This window comes from Oncorhynchus kisutch, linkage group LG23 (genome assembly GCF_002021735.2).
Source record: "Oncorhynchus kisutch isolate 150728-3 linkage group LG23, Okis_V2, whole genome shotgun sequence".
NCBI lineage: Eukaryota > Metazoa > Chordata > Actinopteri > Salmoniformes > Salmonidae > Oncorhynchus > Oncorhynchus kisutch.
In genome coordinates, this window is record NC_034196.2 from 23,121,417 (window position 1) to 23,146,264 (window position 24,848).

Here is a 24,848-nt window from a genome sequence, read left to right on the forward strand (position 1 = left end):
CTATCCAATACTAATAATAATATTAGCAACTGAGACTGAGGAGCAGGACGTTTAGTTTGGGCAACTTATTCATCCAAGCTACTCAATACCTGCCCCCCAGCCATAAGAAGTTAACTACACATGGTTGATGATATTACTAGATATTATCTAGCGTTGCATATAATCTGACTGAGCTAACAAGCATACAAGTATCTGACTGAGCGGTGATAGGCAGAAGCAGGCGTGTAAACATTCATTCAAACAGCACTTTTGTGCGTTTTGCCAGCAGCTCTTCGTTGTGCATCAAGCATTGCACTGTTTATGACTTCAAGCCTATCAATTCCCGAGATGAGGCTGGTGTAAAAAAGTGAAATGGCTAGCTAGTTAGCGTGCGCTAATAGCGTTTCAAACGTCACTCGCTCTGAGCCTTCTAGTAGTTGTTCCCCTTGCTCTGCATGGGTAACGCTGCTTCGATGGTGGCTGTTGTTGTTGTGTTGCTGGTTCGAGCCCAGGGAGGAGCGAGGAGAGGTACGGAAGCTATGCTGTTACACTGGCAATACTAAAGTGCCTATAAGAACATCCAATAGTCAAAGGTTTTATTTTATTTTACCTTTATTTAACTAGGCAAGTCAGTTAAGAACAAATTCTTATTTTCAATGACGGTCTAGGAACAGTGGGTTAACTGCCTGTTCAGGGGCAGAACGACAGACCTTGTCAGCTCAGAGGTTTGAACTTGCAGCCTTCCGGTTACTAGTCCAACGCTCTAACCACTAGGCTACCCTGCCGGTTAAGGAAATACAAATGGTATAGAGGGAAATAGTCCTATAATTCCTATAATAACTACAACCTAAAACTTCTTACCTGGGAATATTGAAGACTCATGTTAAAAGGAACCAACAGCTTTCATATGTTCTCATGTTCTGAGCAAGGAACTGAAACGTTAGCTTTCTTACATAACACATATTGCACTTTTACTTTCTTCTCCAACACTTTGTTTTGCATTATTTAAACCAAATTGAACATGTTTCATTATTTACCTGATGCTAAATTGATTTTATTGATGTATTATATTAAGTTAAAATAAGTGTTCATTCAGTAATGTTGTAATTGTCATTATTACAAATAAATAAATAAAAATAGGCCGATTTAATCAGTATTGGCTTTTTTGGTCCTCCAATAATCGGTATCGGCGTTGGAAAATCATAATCGGTCGACCTCTAATACAGACAGGTGTGTGCCTTTCCAAATTATGCCCAATCAATTGAATTTACCTCGGGTGGACTCCAATCAAGTTGTAGAAACATCTCAAAGATGATCAATGGAAACAGCATGCAGCTTAGCTCAATTTCAAGTCTCATAGCAAAATGTCTGAATTCTTATCTAAATAAGATATCTGTTTTTTATTTTTAATAAATTTGTAAATATAAAACAAAGAAAATATGTTTGTCATTATGAGGTATTGTGCGTAGATTGATGAGGGAAAAAATAAACAGTAAACATTACACCCAGAAAAGGCATGTGTTCTCCCCACTCTGACTGGGCCATGTCGAACTGGCTGTCCATTGGTCCCTCCACCACTGTATGTTGCTATGATTAAACCCCTCCATCAGTGTCCCGTAATAAACGGTGCACAGAGCGGACAGAGCATTCCAATGAGAACCAGGCCGACAGAGAGTGGGGGAGAGGGGTGATCGGCCCTACGTAGTGTGAAATGGCTTTCCCTTACCGTTCAGCCTGCAACCAACCCTCACTGTGCCTCACTTGCATCTATTTTTGACTGTCAACTTTTAAACCCAATCCCAAACAAACAAATAGCATGCTGACATCACTTAGCCTTAGCACAAAGCGTCGTAAAAGTACAATGCAGAAACAGACAGACATCAATAGATTTTGATGACATATAAAAAGCAAGTTCTAAGTTCTTTTTTCTCTGTCTGTAGCCAAGCAGAAACTATTAATCTTTATACTGTACCTGACCTCTCCCTCTAGCCAAGCTGAAGTTGGAGGACCGTCTAGCTGCGGCCGCCAGGGAGAAGCTGGCCCAGGCCTCCAAGGAGTCCAAGGATAAGCAGCTGCAGGCGGAGAGGAAGAGGAAGGCAGCCCTGTTCCTCCAGACCCTCCGGAACCCCCTCACTGGAGAACCTGAGACCAGACGGCCCGGCGAGACCCCTGCCATGCCTGAGGTATGGAGGCATACACACACACACACACACACTGTGGTGGTGACAGTCGCAGTAGCGATATGCCAGGCATAGAGAGATGGATTTCCTGTTCCTAATGGAGTTTCTTCATCAAGGTGCATATTGTAATTTGCACAGCTGACAGTAGTGTGTGTGTGTGTGTGTGTGTAGTGTGTTTTTTCTGTGTGCGCACGTGTACAGGACACAATTTACTTTAAGTTACTTTCACACACTTTCCAAGACACCACATCGATTGTGTCTGGAGCACCCAAGCAGGGAAGCAAATCATATCATATATCACACACAGCCTGAACAGAGATAAGAGAGATCTGCCCAGGGTTGTGGTCGGTCATTGTGGTCTGCCATATTTAAGTAAGTTGTTGTGGATCAGTGAGGGGAGATTCTGTGTTCGACTATTCTACTGTTGTTACTGCTGCCTGTTGTCTGCTGCCTGGTCTTTAATGACGGACACTGGCGTAGCGGTTAACAGATTTCTCTTTCTGTTTCCTGGAGTTAATAAAACTTACACCCAGTCGGTGTCTGAACGATGGGTGTGTTTGTGTGGACACAGAGTAATGGAGAATACATGGAAAAATTAAAGCAAGTTGCCGCAATTACGGTGATTGTATCACACACCCCACTCCACCCACTGAGACACTGTCCCCATTAGCACGAGCGGTGGGGTGTGAAATCTGGAGAATCAGACGTTGTTTTCCCAGCCATTGAACGTGTGTGTAGGCCTAGAGCAGGGCTCTCCACACCTGGTCCTGGAGAGCTACCGTCCAGTAGGTTTTCACTCCAACCCTGTTCCCGGAGAGCTACCATCCTGTAGGTTTTCACTTCAACCCTGTTCCTGGAGAGCTACCGTCCTGTAGGTTTTCAGTCCAACCCTGTTCCTGGAGAGCTACCGTCCAGTAGATTTTCAATCCAACCCTGTTCCTGGAGAGCTACCGTCCAGTAGGTTTTCAATCCAACCCTGTTCCTGGAGAGCTACCGTCCAGTAGGTTTTCACTCCAAACCTGTTCCTGGAGAGCTTACCTTACAGTAGGTTTTCAGCCCAACCCTGTTCCTGGAGAGCTACCGTCCAGTAGGTTTTCACTCCAACCCTGTTCCTGGAGAGCTTCCGTCCTGTAGGTTTTCAGCCCAACCCTGTTCCTGGAGAGCTACCGTCCAGTAGATTTTCACTCCAACCCTGTTCCTGGATAGCTACCGTCCAGTAGGTTTTCAATCCAACCCTGTTCCTGGAGAGCTACCGTCCAGTAGGTTTTCACTCCAAACCTGTTCCTGGAGAGCTTACCTTACAGTAGGTTTTCAGCCCAACCCTGTTCCTGGAGAGCTACCGTCCAGTAGGTTTTCACTCCAACCCTGTTCCTGGAGAGCTTCCGTCCTGTAGGTTTTCAGCCCAACCCTGTTCCTGGAGAGCTACCGTCCAGTAGATTTTCACTCCAACCCTGTTCCTGGAGAGCTACCGTCCAGTAGGTTTTCAATCCAACCCTGTTCCTGGAGAGCTACCGTCCAGTAGGTTTTCACTCCAAACCTGTTCCTGGAGAGCTTACCTTACAGTAGGTTTTCAGCCCAACCCTGTTCCTGGAGAGCTACCGTCCAGTAGGTTTTCAGCCCAACCCTGTTCCTGGAGAGCTACCGTCCAGTAGGTTTTCACTCCAACCCTGTTCCTGGAGAGCTTCCGTCCTGTAGGTTTTCCTTCTAACTCTAATCTAGCGCACCTGATTCTAATAATTAGCTGGTTGATAAGCTGAATCAGGTTAGTTACAACTGGGGTTGGAGCGAAGACCTACAGGAGGGTAGTTCTCCAGGAACAGGGTTGGAGAGCTTTGGTCTAGAGGAAGACCCCTTCGTGCTAACCTCTCCTGGGATATGCCTTTTCTCCCCACCGAACAGATGAGAAGTTTCTTAGTTCTTTATCTATTGTCTATGTGAACTTGCCTGTCGGTCCACTTCCTTTCAAGGTTTCGCCCCACAGGCTTAAGAAAATATATACACAGGCATCTGGGAAATATGTATTTTTAGTGCCCTCGTTGTCATAAGTGGATATCGCTGTCTGCATCCACTAGCTATAATGCATTTCCAATATGAATTTGCCTTTAGATTCCTGGCTCTCTATCTCGGCATTCCCCTTAATTGCCGTTTGGTTCGCCTCTCCCTCTCTCCCCCTCACTCTTTCTCTGATACAGCTCCTGTGTGAAGAAACATATTAGGGATATTTATATCCATCTTTTTAGACCATTTTTAGTTTCAGTCTTCTCTCCCTGAGATGACAGGCTGTGTCTATCTGTTCTCCCTCCTCCACTCCACCCACCCTGAAGCTAAGCGACCCGACCCACCCTCCTGTTCCGTCGTAAGCAACTAACGGCAGCCCGGCCCAGTGGGGAGTTTACGACAACCCCCGCCACACTCCACCACCCCCCTATTTGTCAGAGTTACTCACCGCCAGTGACCTATGGCGCCTGTCTCAGGTTTTTTCCACTGCAACAAAACCGGGAGCCAGCGGTGAAGCTGGCATCTTGTCGTTTTCCACTGTGAAAAATAATGCCCTATTTAACTTTCCCATCAAAGCGGCCTGTCATGCCTGACTGGCTGAGAGGCTGTGATTTATGCAGACTGGGATGTGTTCATACATGAGTACCTGTATTCTTTACTGGCTGCTTTTACAGTGGAGAGGTAGCTTATAAAGCTCTTCTCAGGAGGAGTCTATTAAAGCAGGCAATCCCCTGCTAGGATTTCAACCTGCTACTGCTTTGTGACCAGAGCACCTCCATGACACCTGTCGAGTCTTAACCCCCAGTGGTAGTTTAAAGATACTGATTGTTGTTTTAGCCTTTGTTTTTGCCTAAGTGTCCAACTTTCCACTTGTTCCCCACTTTTCCCCCAAATTCTCAAGGCTCCGCTTGCTTCTCTCCTCACCCTTTTTGTTGATGAGGGAGTATATGTATTTTTACAGTGTGGAGAGAGAGATGTGTGTGCTGTTAACAAACTCCGCTGTGTGATGTCGGCACTTTGTTTGCAATGTTTCTAGTGGTTCATGGCTGGTTTGTGAGTGCATCTAAACGTGTAGCAGGAGAGTGGCAGCGAGACAGAAATGCTCAAAGGATTCTCACAGAAGAGGTGGAAAACTCTCTTCCTCTAATAGATAAACTACCTCCTAAAACATGTAGTACGATAGTTTGAAAAGCAGTGAAAAGAACAGCACTGTTTGGCCTTTTCTCCATAGAGTAATGCTGTGGCAAGAACAGCACCGTTGGGCCTTTTCTCCATAGAGTAATGCTGTGACAAGAACAGCACCGTTGGGCCTTTTCTCCATAGAGTAATGCTGTGGCAAGAACAGCACCGTTGGGCCTTTTCTCCATAGAGTAATGCTGTGACAAGAACAGCACCGTTGGGCCGTTTCTCCATAGAGTAATGCTGTGACAAGAACAGCACCGTTGGGCCTTTTCTCCATAGAGTAATGCTGTGGCAAGAACAGCACCGTTGGGCCTTTTCTCCATAGAGTAATGCTGTGGCAAGAACAGCACCGTTGGGCCTTTTCTCCATAGAGTAATGCTGTGACAAGAACAGCACCGTTGGGCCTTTTCTCCATAGAGTAATGCTGTGACAAGAACAGCACCGTTGGGCCTTTTCTCCATAGAGTAATGCTGTGACAAGCAAGACTAAGCCACTTCAAGTTTAAGTAAGATTCAAGGAAAGTGTTTGATGTTGGGAGTGTCTGTCCACAGTGAAATGCTGTTTGTCAGCTCTCTCTTATGTGTGCCCAATGGGTGACATCCCTGTCTGGGGACATGGACAGTCACCTGTTCAGCCAGGTGGTGCTGGGAGGAGTCCTGTCATGGCCGTGTCCTCTCTGTTACTCTGGCCAGCTGTGCTGGGAAGGATGTGCTCAGTCTGGACAGGACAGGAGGGCTAGACTATATTGATGAGGATAAGTTGTTTTCAGGCTAGTGGAGTTTGCTAAACTTTAGTTTTTTAGAGCACTAGGTGCTTTGTTCTTGTGACTTCACTACAAGTAAAATTTTGTTTTCCTTAACTTTAACGATGCCATAGACTTTGCATGAGTGGCTCAGTGAATGACGAACACCACATCTCTTAGAATAGCTGTTCGAGAACACTGCAATGGCACTAATAGCCCTTTCTCCTCGCCAGTGGAACAAATGGTGATTGTTGTCATTTCAGAGATCTCCTTGCTGCCAGTCGCTCCTTTATGACAGTTGCTGCTCGGTGTGTTGTCGTGTGTGTGTGTGTGTGTACTGTCTAGTGATAGTGCGTGTTGTCGTGAGGAGAGGTGACATTGGCGCAGACTTATTAGTGTTCCATTATGAAGAAGGGGTGACGCGGCCGCATGCGTGCACCCCACTGAAAGAATCAACTGTCTACAGGGCTCGGCAGCAGGAGTACTAACAGCACACAGAAAGAGATGTACATTTATTTTGTGAGGCACAGTTTCATCTGGGGTTAGGGCTGTGATGGGAGCCTGTCAGGAACACAGAGAAATGCTGACTGGCTTTAGCAAGGGACTGCCAGAAGGAGAAATAAAGAGAGAAAGATGAACTTGAATCATATTTTTAAGAAGAGGCTTGTGGTATGAAGTGCGTCTCTGAGGTTAATTCCTGAAAAGAGAACTGGGTGATTGACTTAAATGAGAAGCGTTCTGGAGAGGGAAGAACTGAGAGAAGAGGTTCTGAATCATGACAGTCATCATTGCGGGAGAGCCAGGGCCAAGGCGGCACAGCCTATGCTAAATGTTGACTCCACAAAAAAAATGTAACTTTTCTTTTTAGACTGCAAAGTGAGTTGGTAGCACGAAGGAGATTTTGGGGAATAGCCCTGTGTCAATCAAGGACTTTGACAAACTAGTGTATGTCAGTTTAGTATTAAGCATTGCAAAGAAAAGGTTAAACATTTTTGTTATTGAAATGATGACATTCAAGTGTTTAAGTGAAAATCAAGTTCAAGTGCATTATTAAATACTTCAAACTTAAGCAGAAATGGAATACGTGCCAATCCGGCCACATTCACTCTTGTCTGCCCTGGCTTCCTCTTCACCTGTTTAGAAACTGAACACCCCTCTCCGTTGTCTTCAGGTTCATTCGGTTCACACACAATGGCTTGGTTTCTGTGAGGCACGGCAGTCAAATCAGTCATTTGAGCTGACACTATATACGAACACAGACCTTTTATCGCCACTTTTTTTTCAGCTTACAGTCCTGCAGTTACCCCAAATTGTTGGAGGAGATTGCTTCTGAAGATGGATTCATTTCCGTGTGAGGGGCTGATATGTGATGCCTTCTGAAATAACTTATTTATACCAATTCATTTGCCACAGCTCTCTTTTTCTGTCTCCTTCTCACCCCTCTCTGTCTTTATCTACAGCCTGAATACAGTAAACCACAGTCGTATTTGGAAACCACAGTCATAATGGAAATATAAAGTGTGTTCGGGAAGTATTCAGACCCCTTGACCTTTTCGACATTTTGTAATGTTACAATTTTATTATGAAATTGATCAATTAAATGTCTTTCCTTATCAATCTACACACAGTACCCAATAATGACAACGCGAAAATAGGTTTTTAGACTTTTACCTTATTTATATAAATATTCAGAACATTTTCTATGAGACTCGAAATTGAGCTCAGTTGCATCCTGTTTCCATTGATCATCCCACAGTTCACAGTGTATGTCATTGCAAAAACCAAGCCATCAGGTTAAAGGAGTTGTCAGTAGAGCTCCAAGATGGGATTGTGTCGAGGCACAGATCTGGGGAAGGGTACCAAACAATGTCTGCAGCATTCAATCAAATCAATCAAATGTATTTATAAAGCCCCTTTTACATCAGCCGATGTCACAAAGTGCTATACAGAAACTCAGCCTAAAACCACAAACAGCAAGTAATGCAGATGTAGAAGCATGTTGGCTATTTTATTTTTTATTTATTTTTTATTTCACCTTTATTTAACCAGGTAGGCTAGTTGAGAACAAGTTCTCATTTGCAACTGCGACCTGGCCAAGATAAAGCATAGCAGTGTGAGCATACAACAAAGAGTTACACATGGAGTAAACAATTAACAAGTCAATAACACAGTAGAAAACAAAGGGGGGGTCTATATACAATGTGTGCAAAAGGCATGAGGAGGTAGGCAAATAATTACAATTTTGCAGATTAACACTGGAGTGATAAAAGATCAGATGGTCATGTACAGGTAGAGATATTGGTGTGCAGAAGAGCAGAAAAGTAAATAAATAAAAACAGTATGGGGATGAGGTAGGTGAAAAGGGTGGGCTATTTACCAATAGACTATGTACAGCTGCAGCGATCGGTTAGCTGCTCAGATAGCTGATGTTTGAAGTTGGTGAGGGAGATAAAAGTCTCCAACTTCAGCGATTTTTGCAATTCGTTCCAGTCAGAGGCAGCAGAGTACTGGAACGAAAGGCGGCCAAATGAGGTGTTGGCTTTAGGGATGATCAGTGAGATACACCTGCTGGAGCGCGTGCTACGGATGGGTGTTGCCATCGTGACCAGTGAGCTGAGATAAGGCGGAGCTTTACCTAGCATAGACTTGTAGATGACCTGGAGCCAGTGGGTCTGGCGACGAATATGTAGCGAGGGCCAGCCGACTAGAGCATACAAGTCGCAGTGGTGGGTGGTATAAGGTGCTTTAGTGACAAAACGGATGGCACTGTGATAGACTGCATCCAGTTTGCTGAGTAGAGTGTTGGAAGCCATTTTGTAGATGACATCGCCGAAGTCGAGGATCGGTAGGATAGTCAGTTTTACTAGGGTAAGCTTGGCGGCTTGAGTGAAGGAGGCTTTGTTGCGGAATAGAAAGCCGACTCTTGATTTGATTTTCGATTGGAGATGTTTGATATGAGTCTGGAAGGAGAGTTTGCAGTCTAGCCAGACACCTAGGTACTTATAGACGTCCACATATTCTAGGTCGGAACCATCCAGGGTGGTGATGCTAGTCGGGCATGCGGGTGCAGGCAGCGACCGGTTGAAAAGCATGCATTTGGTTTTACTAGCGTTTAAGAGCAGTTGGAGGCCACGGAAGGAGTGTTGTATGGCATTGAAGCTTGTTTGGAGGTTAGATAGCACAGTGTCCAAAGACGACTAGGATAAACTCCGTAGAAAGGCAGGAACCTAGGAAGAAACCAAGCTCTTTTACGTAGATGGAAAAAAGCTGTCCTTGAAACAGTCTTGATATGTTCGTCAAAGAGAGATCAGGGTCCAGAGTAACGCCGTGGTGCTTTACAGTTTTATTTGAGACGACTGTACAACCATTAAGATTAATTGTCAGATTCAACAGAAACTCTCTTTGTTTCTTGGGACCTAGAACTAGCATCTCTGTTTTGCCCAAGTTTAAAAGTAAAACATTTGCCGCTATCCACTTACTTATGTCTGAAACACAGGCTTCCAGGTAGAGCAATTTTGGGGCTTCACCATGTTTCATCGAAATGTTCAGCTGTATATCGTCCACATAGCAGTGAAAGTTAACATTTATGTTTCCGAATTATATCACCAAGAGGACAAACCATCCACAGAGACAAACTGATTTCTTTCTGACAGATAAGCAATATCCCTATACACTCTACACTCGCCAATTTTAGCCTTAGCCAGCACCATCTTCAGATTAGCCTTAACGTTGGTAGCCCTGCCCCTGGTAAACAGTGTATGATCGCTGGATGATTCTTTTAAGGTCTAATACTGCGGGTAATGGAGTCACCAATGACTAGGGTTTTGGATTTGTCAGAGCTAATGGTGGGAGGCTTCGGTGTCTCAGACCCCGTAACAGGTGAAGGAAAGACCAGAGAAGGCTCGGCCTCTGACTCCGACTTGTTGCTTAATGGGGAGAACCAGTTGAAAGTTTTTGACGGCTGAATATGCGACACCGGTTGATCCTACAGCATTTCCTTCCAGAAGCCAAGAGAAAATTGTCCAACTGCAGTGACTGTGTGAAGGGATTTATACTACTATCTGTACTTTTTGTGGCACAGATGCTGTTTCATCCTTTCCTACACTTAAATGACCCTTGCCTAACGATTGCGCCTGAAGCTGGGCTTGCAGCACGGCTATCCTCACCATAAGGCGATCGTTCTCCTGTATATTATGAGTGCAGCGACTGCAATTCGAAGGCATAATATTAATTTGACTACTTAGCTTTGGCTAGTGGAGGTCCTGTAGAACCATGTCCAGATAAAGCGTTCGGGGTGAAAAAGTTGAATGGAAAAAGTTGAGCGAGGGGAAAAAATGTAAGTATCAAATGTAATTAAAAATTAAAGACCCTAAAAAAACAGCAGCACGTGAACAAGTCCATAAGTTGTGAAATTACGTCAAGGTGGCAAGCAAGGTGGAGGAGGCCTCTATCATTCTTAAATGGAAGAAGTTTGGAACCACCCTTGGTCAGGTAGGTGACCAAGAAAAGAAACCCAATGGTCAATCTGACAGAGCTCCAGATTTCCTCTGTGGAGATATGAGAACCTTCCAGAAGGCCAACCATCTTTGCAACACTCCATCAATCAGGCCTTTATGGTAGAGGGGCCAGACGGAAGCCACTCCTCAGTAAATGGCCCATGACAGCCTGCTTGGAGTTTGCCAAAAGGCACCTAAAGACTCCCAGACCATCAGAAACAAAGATTCTCTGGTCTGATGAAACCAGGATTGTATGGCAAGCGTCACATCTGGAGGAAGCCTGGTACCATTCCTACGGTGAAGCATGGTGGTGGCAGAATCATGCTGTGGGGATCTTTTGCAGGGGCTGGGAGACTAGTCAGGATCGAGGGAAAGATGAACAGAGCAAAGTACAGAGAGATCCTTGATTAAAACCTGCTCCAGAGTACTCAGGATAATAAGATGGCGCCTGAAGACCATGGCTGACGTTTTACATTCTCCCATTTAGTTTTTTTTTTTGCATTTTATGTAACTTATGTTTTTAATTATTGTCTACATAATGTTGCTGGTACTGTCTCTTATGACCGAAAATAACTTCTGGACATCAGAAAGTGATTACTCACCACGGACTGGAAGAAACTTTTCCCTTTAACATGTCCGATTAGATGGATATTCTGCTTTCACTGGAACAGGCCCAGACCCACGCCTTTTGCGTGAAGAATTGAAGCAGGAAAGGGGGCCGCAGCCTTCTGAGAATCCTAAGGCAAGCGAGTAAACTCCCACTGCCATCCGTTCTTCTTGCTAACGTGCAATCATGGGAAAATAAAATGTATGACCTAAAATTAAGATTATCCTACCAACGGGACATTAAAAACTGTAACATCTTATGTTTCACCGAGACGTGGCTGAACGAAGATAGAGACAATATAGAGCTAGCGGGATTTTCCATGCACCTGCAGAACAGAGACACTACCTCTGGTAAGACTAGGGGTGGGGGTGTGTGTCTATTTGGCAATAACAGCTGGTGCACGATGTCTAATATTAAATAATTCTCGAGGTATTGCTCACCTGAGGTAGAGTACCTTATGATAAATTGTAGACCACACTATCTACCAAGAGAGTTCTCATCTGTATTATTCGTAGCCATCTATTTACCACCACAGAACAATGCTGGCACTAAGACCACTCTCAACCAACTCTATAAGGCCATAAGCCAAGATGTAAATGCTCACCCAGAAGCGTCTCTCCTAGTGGCCGGGGACTTTAATGCAGGCAAATTTAAATCTGTTTTCCAACATTTTTACCATCATGTCACATGTACAACCAGGGGGGGGGGGAAATCCTAGACCACCTTTACTCCACACAGAGAGATGCATGCAGCTCTCCCCCGCCATCCATTTGGCAAATCTGACCATAATTATATCATCCTGATTCCTGCTTACAAGCGACAATTAAAGCAGGCAGTACCAGTGACTCGCTTAATACGGAAATGGTCAGATGACGTGGATGCTACACCACAGGACTGTTTTGCTAGCACAGACTGGAATATGTTCTGGGATTCATCCAATGGCATTGAGGAGTACACCACCTCAGTCATCGGCTTCATCAATACGTGCATCGATGACGTCGTCCTCACAGTGACTGCACGTACATATCCCAACCAGAAGCCATGGATTACAGACAACATCCGCATCGAGCTAAAGGCTAGAGCTGCCACTTTCAAGGAGCGGGAGACTATTCCGGATGCTTATAAGAATTCCCGCTATGCCCTCAGACGATCCATCAAACAAGCAAAGTGTCAATACAGAAATTAAGATTGAATCCTACTACACCGGCTCTGACGCTTGTCAGATGTGGCAGGGCTTGCAGACTTACAGACTACAAAGGGAAGCACATTTTCAACCTCTCCCTGACCGAGTCTGTAATACCTACATATTTCAAACAGACCACGATCGTCCCTGTGCCCAATGAAGGGAAGGTAACCTGCCTAAATGATTATCGCCCCGTGACACGCACGTCGGTAGCAATGAAGTGCTTTGAAAGGCTGGTCATGGCTCACATCAACAGCATCCTCCCGGACACCCTAGACCCACTCCAATTCACATACCGCCCCAACAGATCCACAGATGACGCAATCTCAATCTCACTCCACACTGCCCTTTCTCAGCTGGACAAAAGGAACACCTATGTGAGAACGCTGTTCATTGTCTACAGCTCAGCGTTCAACACCATAGTGCCCACGAAGCTCATCACTAAGCTAAGGACTGGGACTAAACACCTCCCTCTGCAACTGGATCCTGGACTTCCTGACAGGCCGCCCCCAGGGGGTAAGAGTAGGCAACAACACGTTGGCCACGCTGATCCTTAACACTGTAGCCCCTCTGGGGTATGTACTTAGTCCCCTCCTGTATTCCCTGTTCACCCATTACTGCGTGGCCAAACACAATTCCAACACCACCATTAAGTTTGACACAACGGTGGTAGGCCTGATCACCGACAACAATGGGACGGCCTATAGGGAGAAGGTCAGAGAACTGACAATGTGGTGCCAGGACAACAACCTCTCCTTCAATGTGAGCAAGACAAAGGAGCTGATTGTGGACTGCAGGAAAAGGCAGGCCGAACAGGCCCTCATTAACATCGACGGGGCTGAAGTGGAGCGGGTCGGGATTTTCAAGTTCCTTGGTGTCCACATCACCAACGAACTATCATGGTCCTAACATGCCAAGACAGTCGTGAAGAGGGCATGACAAAACCTTTCCCCCTCAGGAGACTGAAAAGAGTTGGCATGGGTCTCCAGATCCTCAAAAGATTCTTCATCTGCACCATCGAGAGCATCCTCGGCATCTGACCGTAAAGGCACTGCAGAGCGTAGTGCGAACTGCCCAGTACATCACTGGGGCCAAGCTTCCTGCCATCCAGGACCTATATAATAGGTGGTGTCAGAGGAAAGCTCATAAAATTCTCAGCGACTCAAGTCACCGCATGGCGAGCGGTACCGGAGCACCAAGTCTAGGACCAAAAGGCACCTCAACAGCTTCTACCCCCCAAGCCATAAGACTGCTGAATATTTAATAAAATCGTCACCGAACAATTTACATTGACCCCCCCCCCCCCCCTCCCTTTTGTACACTGCTGCAACTCTGTTTGTTATCTATGCATAGTCACTTCGGCCCCATCTACATGTACAGATTACCTCCACTAGCCTGTACCTCCCCACACTGCCTCGGTACCGGTGCCCCCTGTATTTAACCGAGTTATTGTTGTTCTTATTGTGTTACTTTTTATTATTACTTTTTATTTTAGTCTACTTGGTAAATATTTTCTTAACTCTTCTTGAACTGCACTGTTGGTTAAGGGCTTGTAAGTAAGCATTTCATGGTAAAGTCTACACTTGTTGTATTCGGCGCATGTGACAAAGTTTGATTTGACCTCAGACTGGGGCGAATGTTCACCTTCCAACAGGACAACGACCCTAAGCGGACAGCCAAGACAATGCATAAGTGGATTCGGGACAAGTCTCTGAATGTCCTTGAGTGGCCAAGTCAGAGCCTGGACTTGAACATCTCTGGAGACACCTGAAAATAGCTGTGCAGCGGCGCTCCCCATCCAACCTGACAGAGCTTGAGAGGATCTGTAGAGAAGAATGGGAGAAACTCCCCAAGTACAGGTGTGCCAAGCTTGTAGCAGACTTACCCAAGAATACTCAAGAGCTGTAATCGCTGCCAATTATGCTTCAACAAAGCGCTGAGTAAAGGGTCTGAATACTTAATCTTGATACTACCCATCCCGCATGCGGGAGCGTAATCATTGCCTCAAACTAATTAGCATAACGCAGCGGACATAAATATCCCTAGAAAATGTTCCTATTCATGAAAATCACAAATGAAATATATTGAGACACAGCTTAGCCTTTTGTTAATCACACTGTCTTCTCAGATTTTCAAAATATGCTTTACAGCCAACGCTAGACAAGCATTTGTGTATGTTTATCATAGCCTAGCATAGCATTATGCCCTGCTGGCAGCAGGCAACATTTTCACGAAAAATAAGAAAAGCAATCAAATTAAATCATTTACCTTCGGATGTTTTCACTCACGAGACTCCCAGTTAGATAGCAAATGTTCCTTTTTTCTCAAAAGATTATTTTTGTAGGTGAAATAGCTCCGTTTGTTCTTCACGTTTGGCTGAGAAATGGACCGGAAAATGCGGTCACTACAACGGCAAACTTTTTTCCAAATTAGCTCCATAATATCGACAGAAATATGGCAAACGTTGTTTAGAATCAATCCTCAAGGTGTATGCAACAGTTTGGGCAGCCTGGCTCATTGCGAACTAATTTGCCAGAATTTTACGTAATTATGACATTGAAGGGGATGCCATGTAACAAGAATATTTAGACTTCGGGATGCCACCGGTTAGATAAAATATCGAACGGTTCCGTATTTCACTGAAATAATAAACGTTTTGTTTTCGAAATTATAGTTTCCGGATTCGACCATATTAATGACCAAAGGCTCGTATTTCTGTGTGTTATGTTATAATTAGAGCAGTCTGACTGAGCGATGGTAGGCAGCAGCAGGCTCGTAAGCATTCATTCAAACAGCACTTTTGTGCGTTTTGCCAGCAGCTCTTCGCAAGCACAGCACTGTTTTTGACTTCAAGCCTATCAGCCTAATGGCTGGTGTAACCGATGTGAAATGGCCAGCTAGTTAGCGGGATGCACGCTAATAGCGTTTCAAACGTCACTCGCTCTGAGACTTGGAGTAGTTATTCCCCTTGATCTGCAAGGTCCGCGGCTTTTGTGGAGCGATGGGTAACGCTGCTTCGAGGGTGGCTGTTGTCGTTGTGTTCCTGGTTCGAGCTCAGGTAGGGGCGAGGAGAGGGACGGAAGCTATACTGTTACACTGGCAATACTAAAGTGTCTATATGAACACGCAATAGTCAAAGGTATATGAAATACAAATGGTATAGAGAGAGAGAGTCCTATAAATACTATATTAACGACAACCTAAACCCTCTTACCTTGGAATATTGAATTCTCATGTTAAAAGGAACCACCAACTTTCATATGTTCTCATGTTCTGAGCAAGGAACTCAAACATTAGCTTTTTTACATGGCACATATTGCACTTTTACTTCTCTCAACACTTTGTTTTTCCATTATTTAAACCAATTTGAACATGTTTCATTATTTATTTGAGGCTAAATTGATTTGTATTGATGTATTATATTAAGTTAAAATAAGTGTTCATTCAGTATTGTCGTAATTGTCATTATTACAAATACATTATTTTAAATCGGACCCATTAATCGGTATCAGCTTTTTTTGGTCCTCCAATAATCGTTATCGGCGTTGAAAACTTATAATCGGTCGACCTCTAGTCTGAATACTATCTGAATACACTATGTATCTCTCTCCCTTTCCATCTCTCCATATCATGACTATTCAGCATTTTTCCGTATAGCTATGGAGCAGATAGATGGGTCATACACATACGTAGGATCGGAAAATACGACTTGGATCATCACACATGGTCTGTTTCCAAAATCTGAATTCATTTGAGTAAACAGACTGACTAAAAGCCTGATGCGTCACAATTTGGGATTCTAATTGGAAACAATTTAATCAAATACACATTTTCAGTAATTGCCAAAGGATCATTGGGAGAGATGCCTTCTGTGGCAGGCAGATTCAGCACCAGGACATCTGAGTAAACAGCTAAGGAGGCTCGCAAAGTGCCAAATTCACATTATGGATGAGAAACAGCCTCACAAGAATTAAGTAGTCAGTGAGGTTTCAGCAGATGTATCAAAATCTACTCTTTAGGAGCTCTTTTCTTTGGCCCTGCATCTGGTCCATCTCTCTCCTTCCTTCTCGTGGGACAAATCTTCCCTGTGCGAGAGCACAGTTTTTGCCGAGGTCACGCTGCGTTCTGCTGAGAGAACTAATCCCAGTTCAATTTATTCAATTTAAGTCAGGGTACGAGCAGAGAGTGCTCTTCAATCTCTGGCCTTGAATTTATGTATAAACTAATTAAAGGAAGCAGAGGCAGGGCCCCTGATTGAACACTCCAAATAGCCTCATTTCCTGCGGTTCTATCGATCCCACAGTTATTTGCAACTTTCCCTAAATATTTTACTCCGAGGATAGAAAAAAAGACAGTGCAATTAAAAGGAAAACGGAGAACAGGCCTGTAGTTTTTTTCTTGTTTTTCTCCTTCTGCTGCCTTCTGGTTTTGTTTCTGCACACTTTCATTAGTCTTCTACGCAACATTAAATCCTCAAAGCATAGTCCAATAAAACACATGTGCGAAGAGAAGAAAACGAGAGCCCTAAATGTTCTGTCAGGCGTCTCTGCCTAATGCGGTCTAGGAACTTCTTAGTTTCTTGATCCAAACCAGATTTGGGGTAGAAACTAGAAAGTGAAAGAGTCTTAGAGTTCTGGAGTCTGTTGGGCCGTTTCACGATTGGCCCGAGGTGCAGGCAGGATGGTAGGCGGCCGGATGCAGGGGTTAGGTACTGGTGTTGTCTCAAGGTTTACTTTTTCCTTTGTAATCTGTTCAAGCCTGTTCAATCGGTGCTAAACTTGCAGTAGAATCTGGGCTTTAACAAGGTATTACGTTACGGACAGGTGTATCCATCCACGGAGGGGGGAATGGGCAACTAGCTGGGCTATCCAGAAACAAAGCCTGTTCTCTGGGACGGGGACAGGAGACAGACATCCTCAACAGGGAGCAGAAGTTGGCATCACTCGCCTGGTACATAGTACCCCTGTGAATATTCTTCTCTTCAATATGTTATTGCATTTACAATTATCTGTCAAATTTAGATTAGTTATCACATGGTTTACCATAGCTTTGCTAATGTTTTTAATAAATCAAATTCAATCAAATTTTATTGGTCACATACACATGGTTAGCAGATGTTAATGTGAGTGTAGAGAAATGCTTGTGCTTCTAGTTCCGACAGTGCAGTAATATCTAACAATTTCACAACAACTACCTAATACACACACAAAGGGATGGAATAAGAAAATGTACATGTAAATATAAGGATGAGCGATGGCCGCGCAGCATAGGCCAGATGAAATAGATGGTATAAAATACAGTATATCAATATGAGATGACTAATGTAAGATACGTAAACATTATTAAAGTTGCTTTTTTAAGTGTCTAGTGATCCATTTATTGAAGTGGCTAAAGATCTGAGTCTGTATGTAGGCAGCAGCCTCTCTGTGTTAGTGATGGCTATTTAACAGTCTGATGGTCTTGAGATAGAAGCTGTTTTTCAGTATCTCGGTCCCAGCTTTGATGCACCTGTACTGACCTCGCCTTCTGGATGGTAGTTGGATGAACAGGGAGTGGCTCGGGTGGTTGTTGTCCTTGATCTTTTTGGCCTTCCTGTGACGCTGTAGGTGTCCTGGAAGGCAGGTAGTTTGCCCCCGGTGATGCGTTGTGCAGACCGCACCATCCTCTGGAGAGCCTTGCGGTTGAGGGCGGTGCAGTTGCCGTACCAGGCGGTGATCCAACCGAACAGGATGCTCTCTATTGTGCATCTATAAAAGTCTTCGAAGGTTTTAGGTGACGAGACAAATTTCTATAGCCTCCTGAGGTTGAAGAGTTGCTGTTCATTCTTCACCACAATGTCTGTATGGGTGGACCATTTCAGTTTGCCCGTGATGTGTGTTCCCGGGGAACTAAAAACTTTCCACCTTCTCCACTACTGTCCCGTCGATATGGATAGGGGGGGTGCTCCCACTGCTTTCCTGAAGACCACGATCATCTCCTTTGTTTTGTTGATGTTGTGTGAGGTTGTTTTCCTGACAATCCGAGTGCCCTCACCTCCTCCCTGTAGGCTGTCTTGATGTTGTTGGTAATCAAGCCCACTACTGTTTTGTCCTCTGCAAATAAGCATTAGGATAGAACTTGTCTCATTTGACAGATAATCCTTAATGCAATAACACATACTGAAAGTTTCAACTTTGCTTTGCACATATATTCTAATGGCAAACTTTCATCATCTGAATACCCTCCAAAATAAGTGATTGGATGAGATCAGAGTCCCTGCCCATCTTCCGAAAATATCTGAAACTGACTTTGGTGACAAAGGCTTCTTTATTGAGGAAAAATGTACTTACCACAACTGTGATATGTGGTTATCTCAACTAGCTATGTTAAAATGAATGCAGCAAATGTATGTCACTCTGGATAAGAGCATCTCCTAAATAACTCAAATATAAACGTAGAGTATGGTAAGGAGCACAGTAAGCCCAGTGGCAGCAGAGACCACGCTCTGATTGGCTGAGGCATAGCTGGGTCAAGGTTCACCACACATTCCAGCACAGAGACAAAGTATACTTCTTCATCTGACTGAGCAGAGTTTCTCCGTACATCAGCGCATACGGGCCACTGATGAGAAATACACAATATCAGTAAACAGCACTGCCAGCCCCCTTTACCACAGTCTGTTTGGCTAATTCCTTTAGATTCTGCAATGCCCTCCAGTGGGTGGTGAAGACAGCCCTGTACATCACTGGGACCGTGCCGCCACCCATCCAGGACATCTACTTGAGACCGTGCCGGAGGAGGTCCCGCAGAATTATCAAGGACCACACATACCCCAGCCACGAGCTGTTCACTTCCTTACCATCGGGGAGACTGGTCCTTCTCAACCATGCAACAAGAAAAGATAACAACATGAACATAAAGTGTTTGTGTGTGTGTGTGCTCACGCACTCACTCACCACTGGCCACGGTGCACGCTGTGTCCTCTGTTGAATTGAGTCAAATCGTTCACTGTGGACAGCCCCATCTCCTACTCCCCAACCCTTCAAATCTATTGATTTATTTATAGAATAAATCTCAAGCAAAAAGTTCATACATATTGATGCCTTTCAATCTAATCTCGTAAATGATTGAGTATGATACATTCTCTGTGTGTGCACTTACATGAAGATGTTTCGGCAGGAGCGTACGCGTGGGTGTGTACGTGCCTGTGTTTGTAAGTACAGTATGTATTTTTGCAAGTGTGTGTGTGCGTCTCTCTTTCTCTCTCGTTTCTCTGCTTGTCTCTTTTTCTCTGCCTCCCTCCTTACCCAGGGGCCCTAGTCACTTCCCTCTAGAGTTGCTGTGGCACTCTAATTGATTGTGCTCTTTGTCTCTGGGCTGACATGCTCTGTTCAAAGGATGGCCTCTCTCCTGGGAGACCTTTGTCTCTCCAGTAGGTAGCTCAGCCTCTTTAAAGGGCCTGCCGGAGCCCAGCCAGAGGCCAGCCGGGCTAATGGGCATGATTAGAGACAAAACCGGGGTGGAGAGCTGAACTGCAGACACCGCAATACTACTCCCCCTTTCTTCCTCTTGCGTGCGCGCTTGCTCTTGTTCTCTCTTTATTTTTCTCTATATCTTTTGCTCTCTCTCTTTCGGACTCTCCTGGATACAAATATCTGAAGTGTCTGCACTTCAAATATTGATATCTGAAGTGTCTGCCTGTCCTGGCCCATAGTCCCCCTGTCTCCCAGCACCTCAGGGATATGTGGTTCTTTTCTAAGGGAGACTGTCAGGCTTCTCCTTCTAAATGGCTTTCAAGCTACATTTTTATTATGGCTTCCATGAGTGACCTGCCAGTTAAAGAGTCAATGTGTTGCCGGTTAAGATCTGTGCTCCACTAACTAAGATAGGCCTAGCGTAAAACTTCCATTTTTAGCCTGGGTGTTTATTTTCTTAAATCAATGAGCACAACAGGTGCTTATTAGAGACAGGCTTCTATTTGAGCCAGGTGTCTTTATCCTTAATGCACACAGCTTTTGCTACTTTGCATAGTTAAATGTTTAATTCCTGCATTCACTTCCAGCGGTATACACTACCGTTCAAAAGTTTGGGGTCACTTAGAAATATCCTTGTTTTTGAAAGAAAAGCACATTTTTTGTCCATTAAAATAACATCAAATTGATCAGAAATACAGTGTAGACATTGTTAATGTTGTGAATGACTATTGTAGCTGGAAAAGGCAGATTTTTTTAATGGAATATCTACGTAGGTGTACTGAGGCCCATTATCAGTAACCATCACTCCTGTTTTCCAATGGCATGTTGTTAGCTTAATCCAAGTTTATCATTTTAAAAGGCTAATTGATCATTAGAAAACCCATTTGCAATTATGTTAGCACGGCTGAAAACTGTTGTCCTGATTAAAGAAGCAATAATACTGGCCTTCTTTAGAATAGTTGAGTATCAGCATTTGTGGGTTCAATTGCAGGCTCCAAATGGCCAGAAACAAAGAACTTTCTTCTGAAATTCATCAGTCTATTCTTATTCTGAGACATTGTTAAGTGACGGCAAACTTTTGAACGGTAGTATCTATGAAATCAAATCAAAGTATATTGGTCGGGTGCACAGCTTAGCAGATGTTATAGCGGGTGTAGTGAAATTCTTATGTTACTAGTTTCTAACAATGCAGTAAAATGTCAAACAAGTACACAAATAATTAACTTTTTTTTAATGTACTACAAAAAATACAAGAAATCTCTAACGTTGGGACGAATCCAATTAACAATCCAAATAGCACTGTAACAGTAATCAAATACTTATGTCATGCAATAAAATGCAAATGAATTACTTAAAAATCATACAATGTGATTTTCTGGATTTTTGTTTTAGCTTCCAGTCTCACAGTTGAAGTGAACCTATGATAAAAATTACAGACCTCTACATGCTTTGTAAGTAGGGAAACCTGCAAAATCGGCAGTGTATCAAATACTTGTTCTCACCACTGTACTTGTGGTGGTAGAAACATGTTTTGTCTAATGCAGCTGTATTGATCCTCTGGGCATAATACATTTGGTTAAGCTTTCATAATGTCTGTTGAGTTTTTACTCTGAGAATTAGAACCCAACACCATGCTGGTCAAGTGTGCCTTCAATTCTAAATAAATCACTGACTGTGTCACCAGCAAAGCACCATCACACCACCTCCTCCATGCTTCACGGTGGGAACCACACATGTGGAGATCATCCGTTCACCTACTCTGCGTCTCACAAAGAACCAAAAATCTCAAATTTGGACAGATTTCCACCAGTCTAATGTCCATTGCTCATGTTTCTTGGGCCAAGCAAGTCTCTTCTTCTTATTGGTGTCCTTTAAATAGTGGTTTCTTTGCAGCAATTCGACCATGAATTCCTGATTCAAACAGTCTTCTCTGAACAGTTGATGTTGAGATGTGTCTGTTACTTGAAATCTGTGAAACATTTATTTGGGCTGCAATTGCTGAGGCTGCTAATTCTAATGAACTTATCCTTTGCAGCAAACGTAACTCTGGGTCTTCCATTCCTGTGGCAGTCCTCATGAGAGAGTTTCATCATAGCGCTTGATGGTTTTTGCGACTGCACTTAAAGAAACTTTCAAAGTTCCTGATATTTTCCGCATTGACTGACCTTCATGTTTTAAGGTAATGATGGACTGTCGTTTCTCTTTGCTTATATGAGCTGTTCTTACCATAATATAGACGTGGTCTTTTACCAAATAGGGCAGATGAAGGAAAAAGGAAACCGCTCACTGCTCTTGATAGTATCACTGATCTCTAATAAGCTTACGTATAAAATAGGACTATCTTCTGTATACCACACCTACCTTGTCACAACACAACTGATTGGCTCAAACTCATTAAGGAAATAAATTCCACAAATTAACTTTTAACAAGGCACACCTGTTAATTGAAATACATTCCATGTGACTACCTCATGAAGCTTGTTGAGAGAATGCCAAGATTGCGCAAAGCTGTCATCAAGGCAAAGGGTGGCTCCTTTGAAGAATCTCAAATATAAAATATATTTAGAATTGTTTAACACTTTATGGTTACTACATCCATGTGTGTTATTTCATAGTTTTGATGTATTCACTATTATTCTACAATGTAGAAAATAGTAAAACCACCAAGACTCTTCCTAGAGCTGGCCGACATGCCAAACTGAGCAATCAGGGGGGAAGGGCCTTGGTCCGGGAGGTGAACAAGAAGCCATTGGTCACTCTGACAGAGCTCTGGAGTTCCTCTGTGGAGATGGCAGAACTTTCCAGAGGGACAACCATCTCTGCAGCACTCCAATCAGGCCTTTATGGTAGATTGACCAGGCGGAAGCCGTTCCTCAGCAAATGGTACGTGACAGCCCATTGAGAGTTTGCCAAAAGGCACCTAAATACACTCAGACCATGAGAAACAAGATTCTCTGGTCTGATGAAATCAAGATTGTCTGAATGCCGAGCATCACGTCTGGAGGAAACCTGGCACCATCCCTATGGTGAAGCATGATGGTGGCAGCATCATGCTGTGGGGATATTTTTCAGCGGCAGGAACTGTGAGACTAGTCAGGATCGAGGCAAGGATGAACGGAGCAAAGTACAGAGGGATCCTTGATGAAAACCTGCTCCAGAGTGCTCAGGACCTCGGACTGGGTCATTGCTTCACCTTCCAACAGGAAGAGGACCCTAAGGGCAAACCCAAGACAATGCAGGAGTGGCTTCGGGACAAGTCTCTGAATGTCTTTAAGTGGCCCAGCCAGAGCCCGGACTTGAACCTGATCAAACATCCTTTGAGAGAGCTGAAATTAGCTATGCAGCAATGCTCCCCATCCAACCTGGCAGAGCTTGAGAGGATCTGCAGAGAAGAATGGGAGAAACTCCCCAAATACAGGTGTGCCAAGCTTGTAGCGTCTTACCCAAAAAGACTTGAGGCTGTAATCAATGCCATAGGTGCTTCCACAAAGTACTGAGTGAAGTGCATGAATACTTAGTGGTTTGACCTTTAAAAGTTGCAGCGTACTGCGACACAGCTTGCATAGTGCTGCAGAATTCTATGGCACATTATTTAAGTGCCAACCACTGGTACCATTAATGCTAGTTAGTGCTAGTTTGACCACCAGAGGGCATCTTTGAGAAGCATTTGATAGCCTTCAATAGTGGCTGTACTAGAGAATTTAAAACCTTTTTGTAAGAACATAGTATAATGGGACTGATTTTAAGAAATGTTGCTTAATTAAATTGAATAATATCATGGTGTTTCTACTCCAAGAAAAACGAAAAACCCTCTGGGTTTCCATCAGGATGGAACGGAAAATATGGTGCTGTACAACGTGACGGTCGGGAGTAGGCTACAGTTCTGGGCTATTTAGCTAAAGAATCCCTGTGTTGTGCAGGCCCGCGGGAGACCGTGGTTCAATTCCCCGATGGGGGGGGAAGGAGTAGGCTGTCCTTGTAAATAATATATTTTTCTGAACTGACTTACCTAGTTAAATAAAGGTTACACTAAGAGCATAACATTTCTACACCCTAATTGTAGTCTAACCAATACCCAAGCGGTGATTCAGTCAAAATATAAATCTCATTGATTTGTTAAGACCATTCCCCATTCTTGTCTCAGAGCAGCGCGATACGGTGCTAAAAGAGTTGTAGACTATTGCTTCTGTCTTCAATATGCTCTTTAAATAAATAAGATATACACCACTTTTAGCAGCACACTACTACACACTAGTGAGGCTCATGTTGCCTACAAAAGGCTTTCAAAAAATATGACATGACTCTCCGCCAATAATTACATAGAGGATTGGAGGATTCTAAATTAAAAACCAAAAGCCACCTCATTGGTCTCCCTATGGAGGCCGGCACGGGTATCTGTAGCAACGCATATTGCATTGCGATGCGGTGACTAAATTTAGCCATTATGGGGTATTGTGTGTAGATTGATGTGGGGAAAAAACGGTTAATCAATTTTAGAATACGGCTGTAATGTAACAAAATGTGGAAAAAGTCAAGGGGTCTGAATACTTTTCGAGTGCACTGTACATCAGTAGATATATTAGAGTGAGCTATGTCAAGAATTCTGTTTTTAAATAAACATGTGGTGTGTGTATAAACTAAATACAAAGTACAAATAATATTACAATGAGCTGGGAAACAGGAAGTGTGTGCGTGTACACTACCTGCCAAAAGTTTTAAAACACCTACTCATTCAAGGGCTTTTCCTTATTTTGAAAGTGTCTGCATTTGTTGCTGGCATGTCATGCCTAAGTTTGCTAATCTTGCCAATGAAAAACGTATTAAAGTAATTGGCAATATCAATGGGTTTTGTGATAAATGAGCCATCTGATTCAATGAATGATGTTGTGTTTGCCTTTTTTCCCAAACATTCATTTAAGGTGCTCCAAAGCTTTTTACTCTCATTATTTATATAATTTCTTTGATTCATAGTATAGTTTCAATTCCTCATCAATCCACTGGGATTTAACAGTTTATAGTAATTTTTT

The 24,848-nt window shown here is 43.7% G+C and overlaps 1 protein-coding gene across 8 annotated transcripts in view; it reads left to right on the forward strand.

Annotated features, from left to right (window-relative positions):
* LOC109868109 (splicing factor, suppressor of white-apricot homolog) overlaps positions 1 to 24,848 on the forward strand; it is a 155,356-nt gene that overhangs the window by 66,539 nt on the left and 63,969 nt on the right. For 7 of the 8 annotated variants that reach the window (XR_004204958.1, XR_004204959.1, XM_020457548.2 and 4 more), the window contains exon 13: positions 1,969 to 2,162. Coding sequence is in view for 6 of the 8 variants with exons in the window: in XM_020457548.2 (XP_020313137.1) it covers positions 1,969 to 2,162 (194 nt within the window). In the remaining 2 variants the exon portion in view is untranslated. Of the gene's footprint in view, positions 1 to 1,968; positions 2,163 to 19,044; positions 21,183 to 24,848 lie in introns of those variants that run through there. The other variant, XM_031802489.1, reaches the window with a different exon arrangement.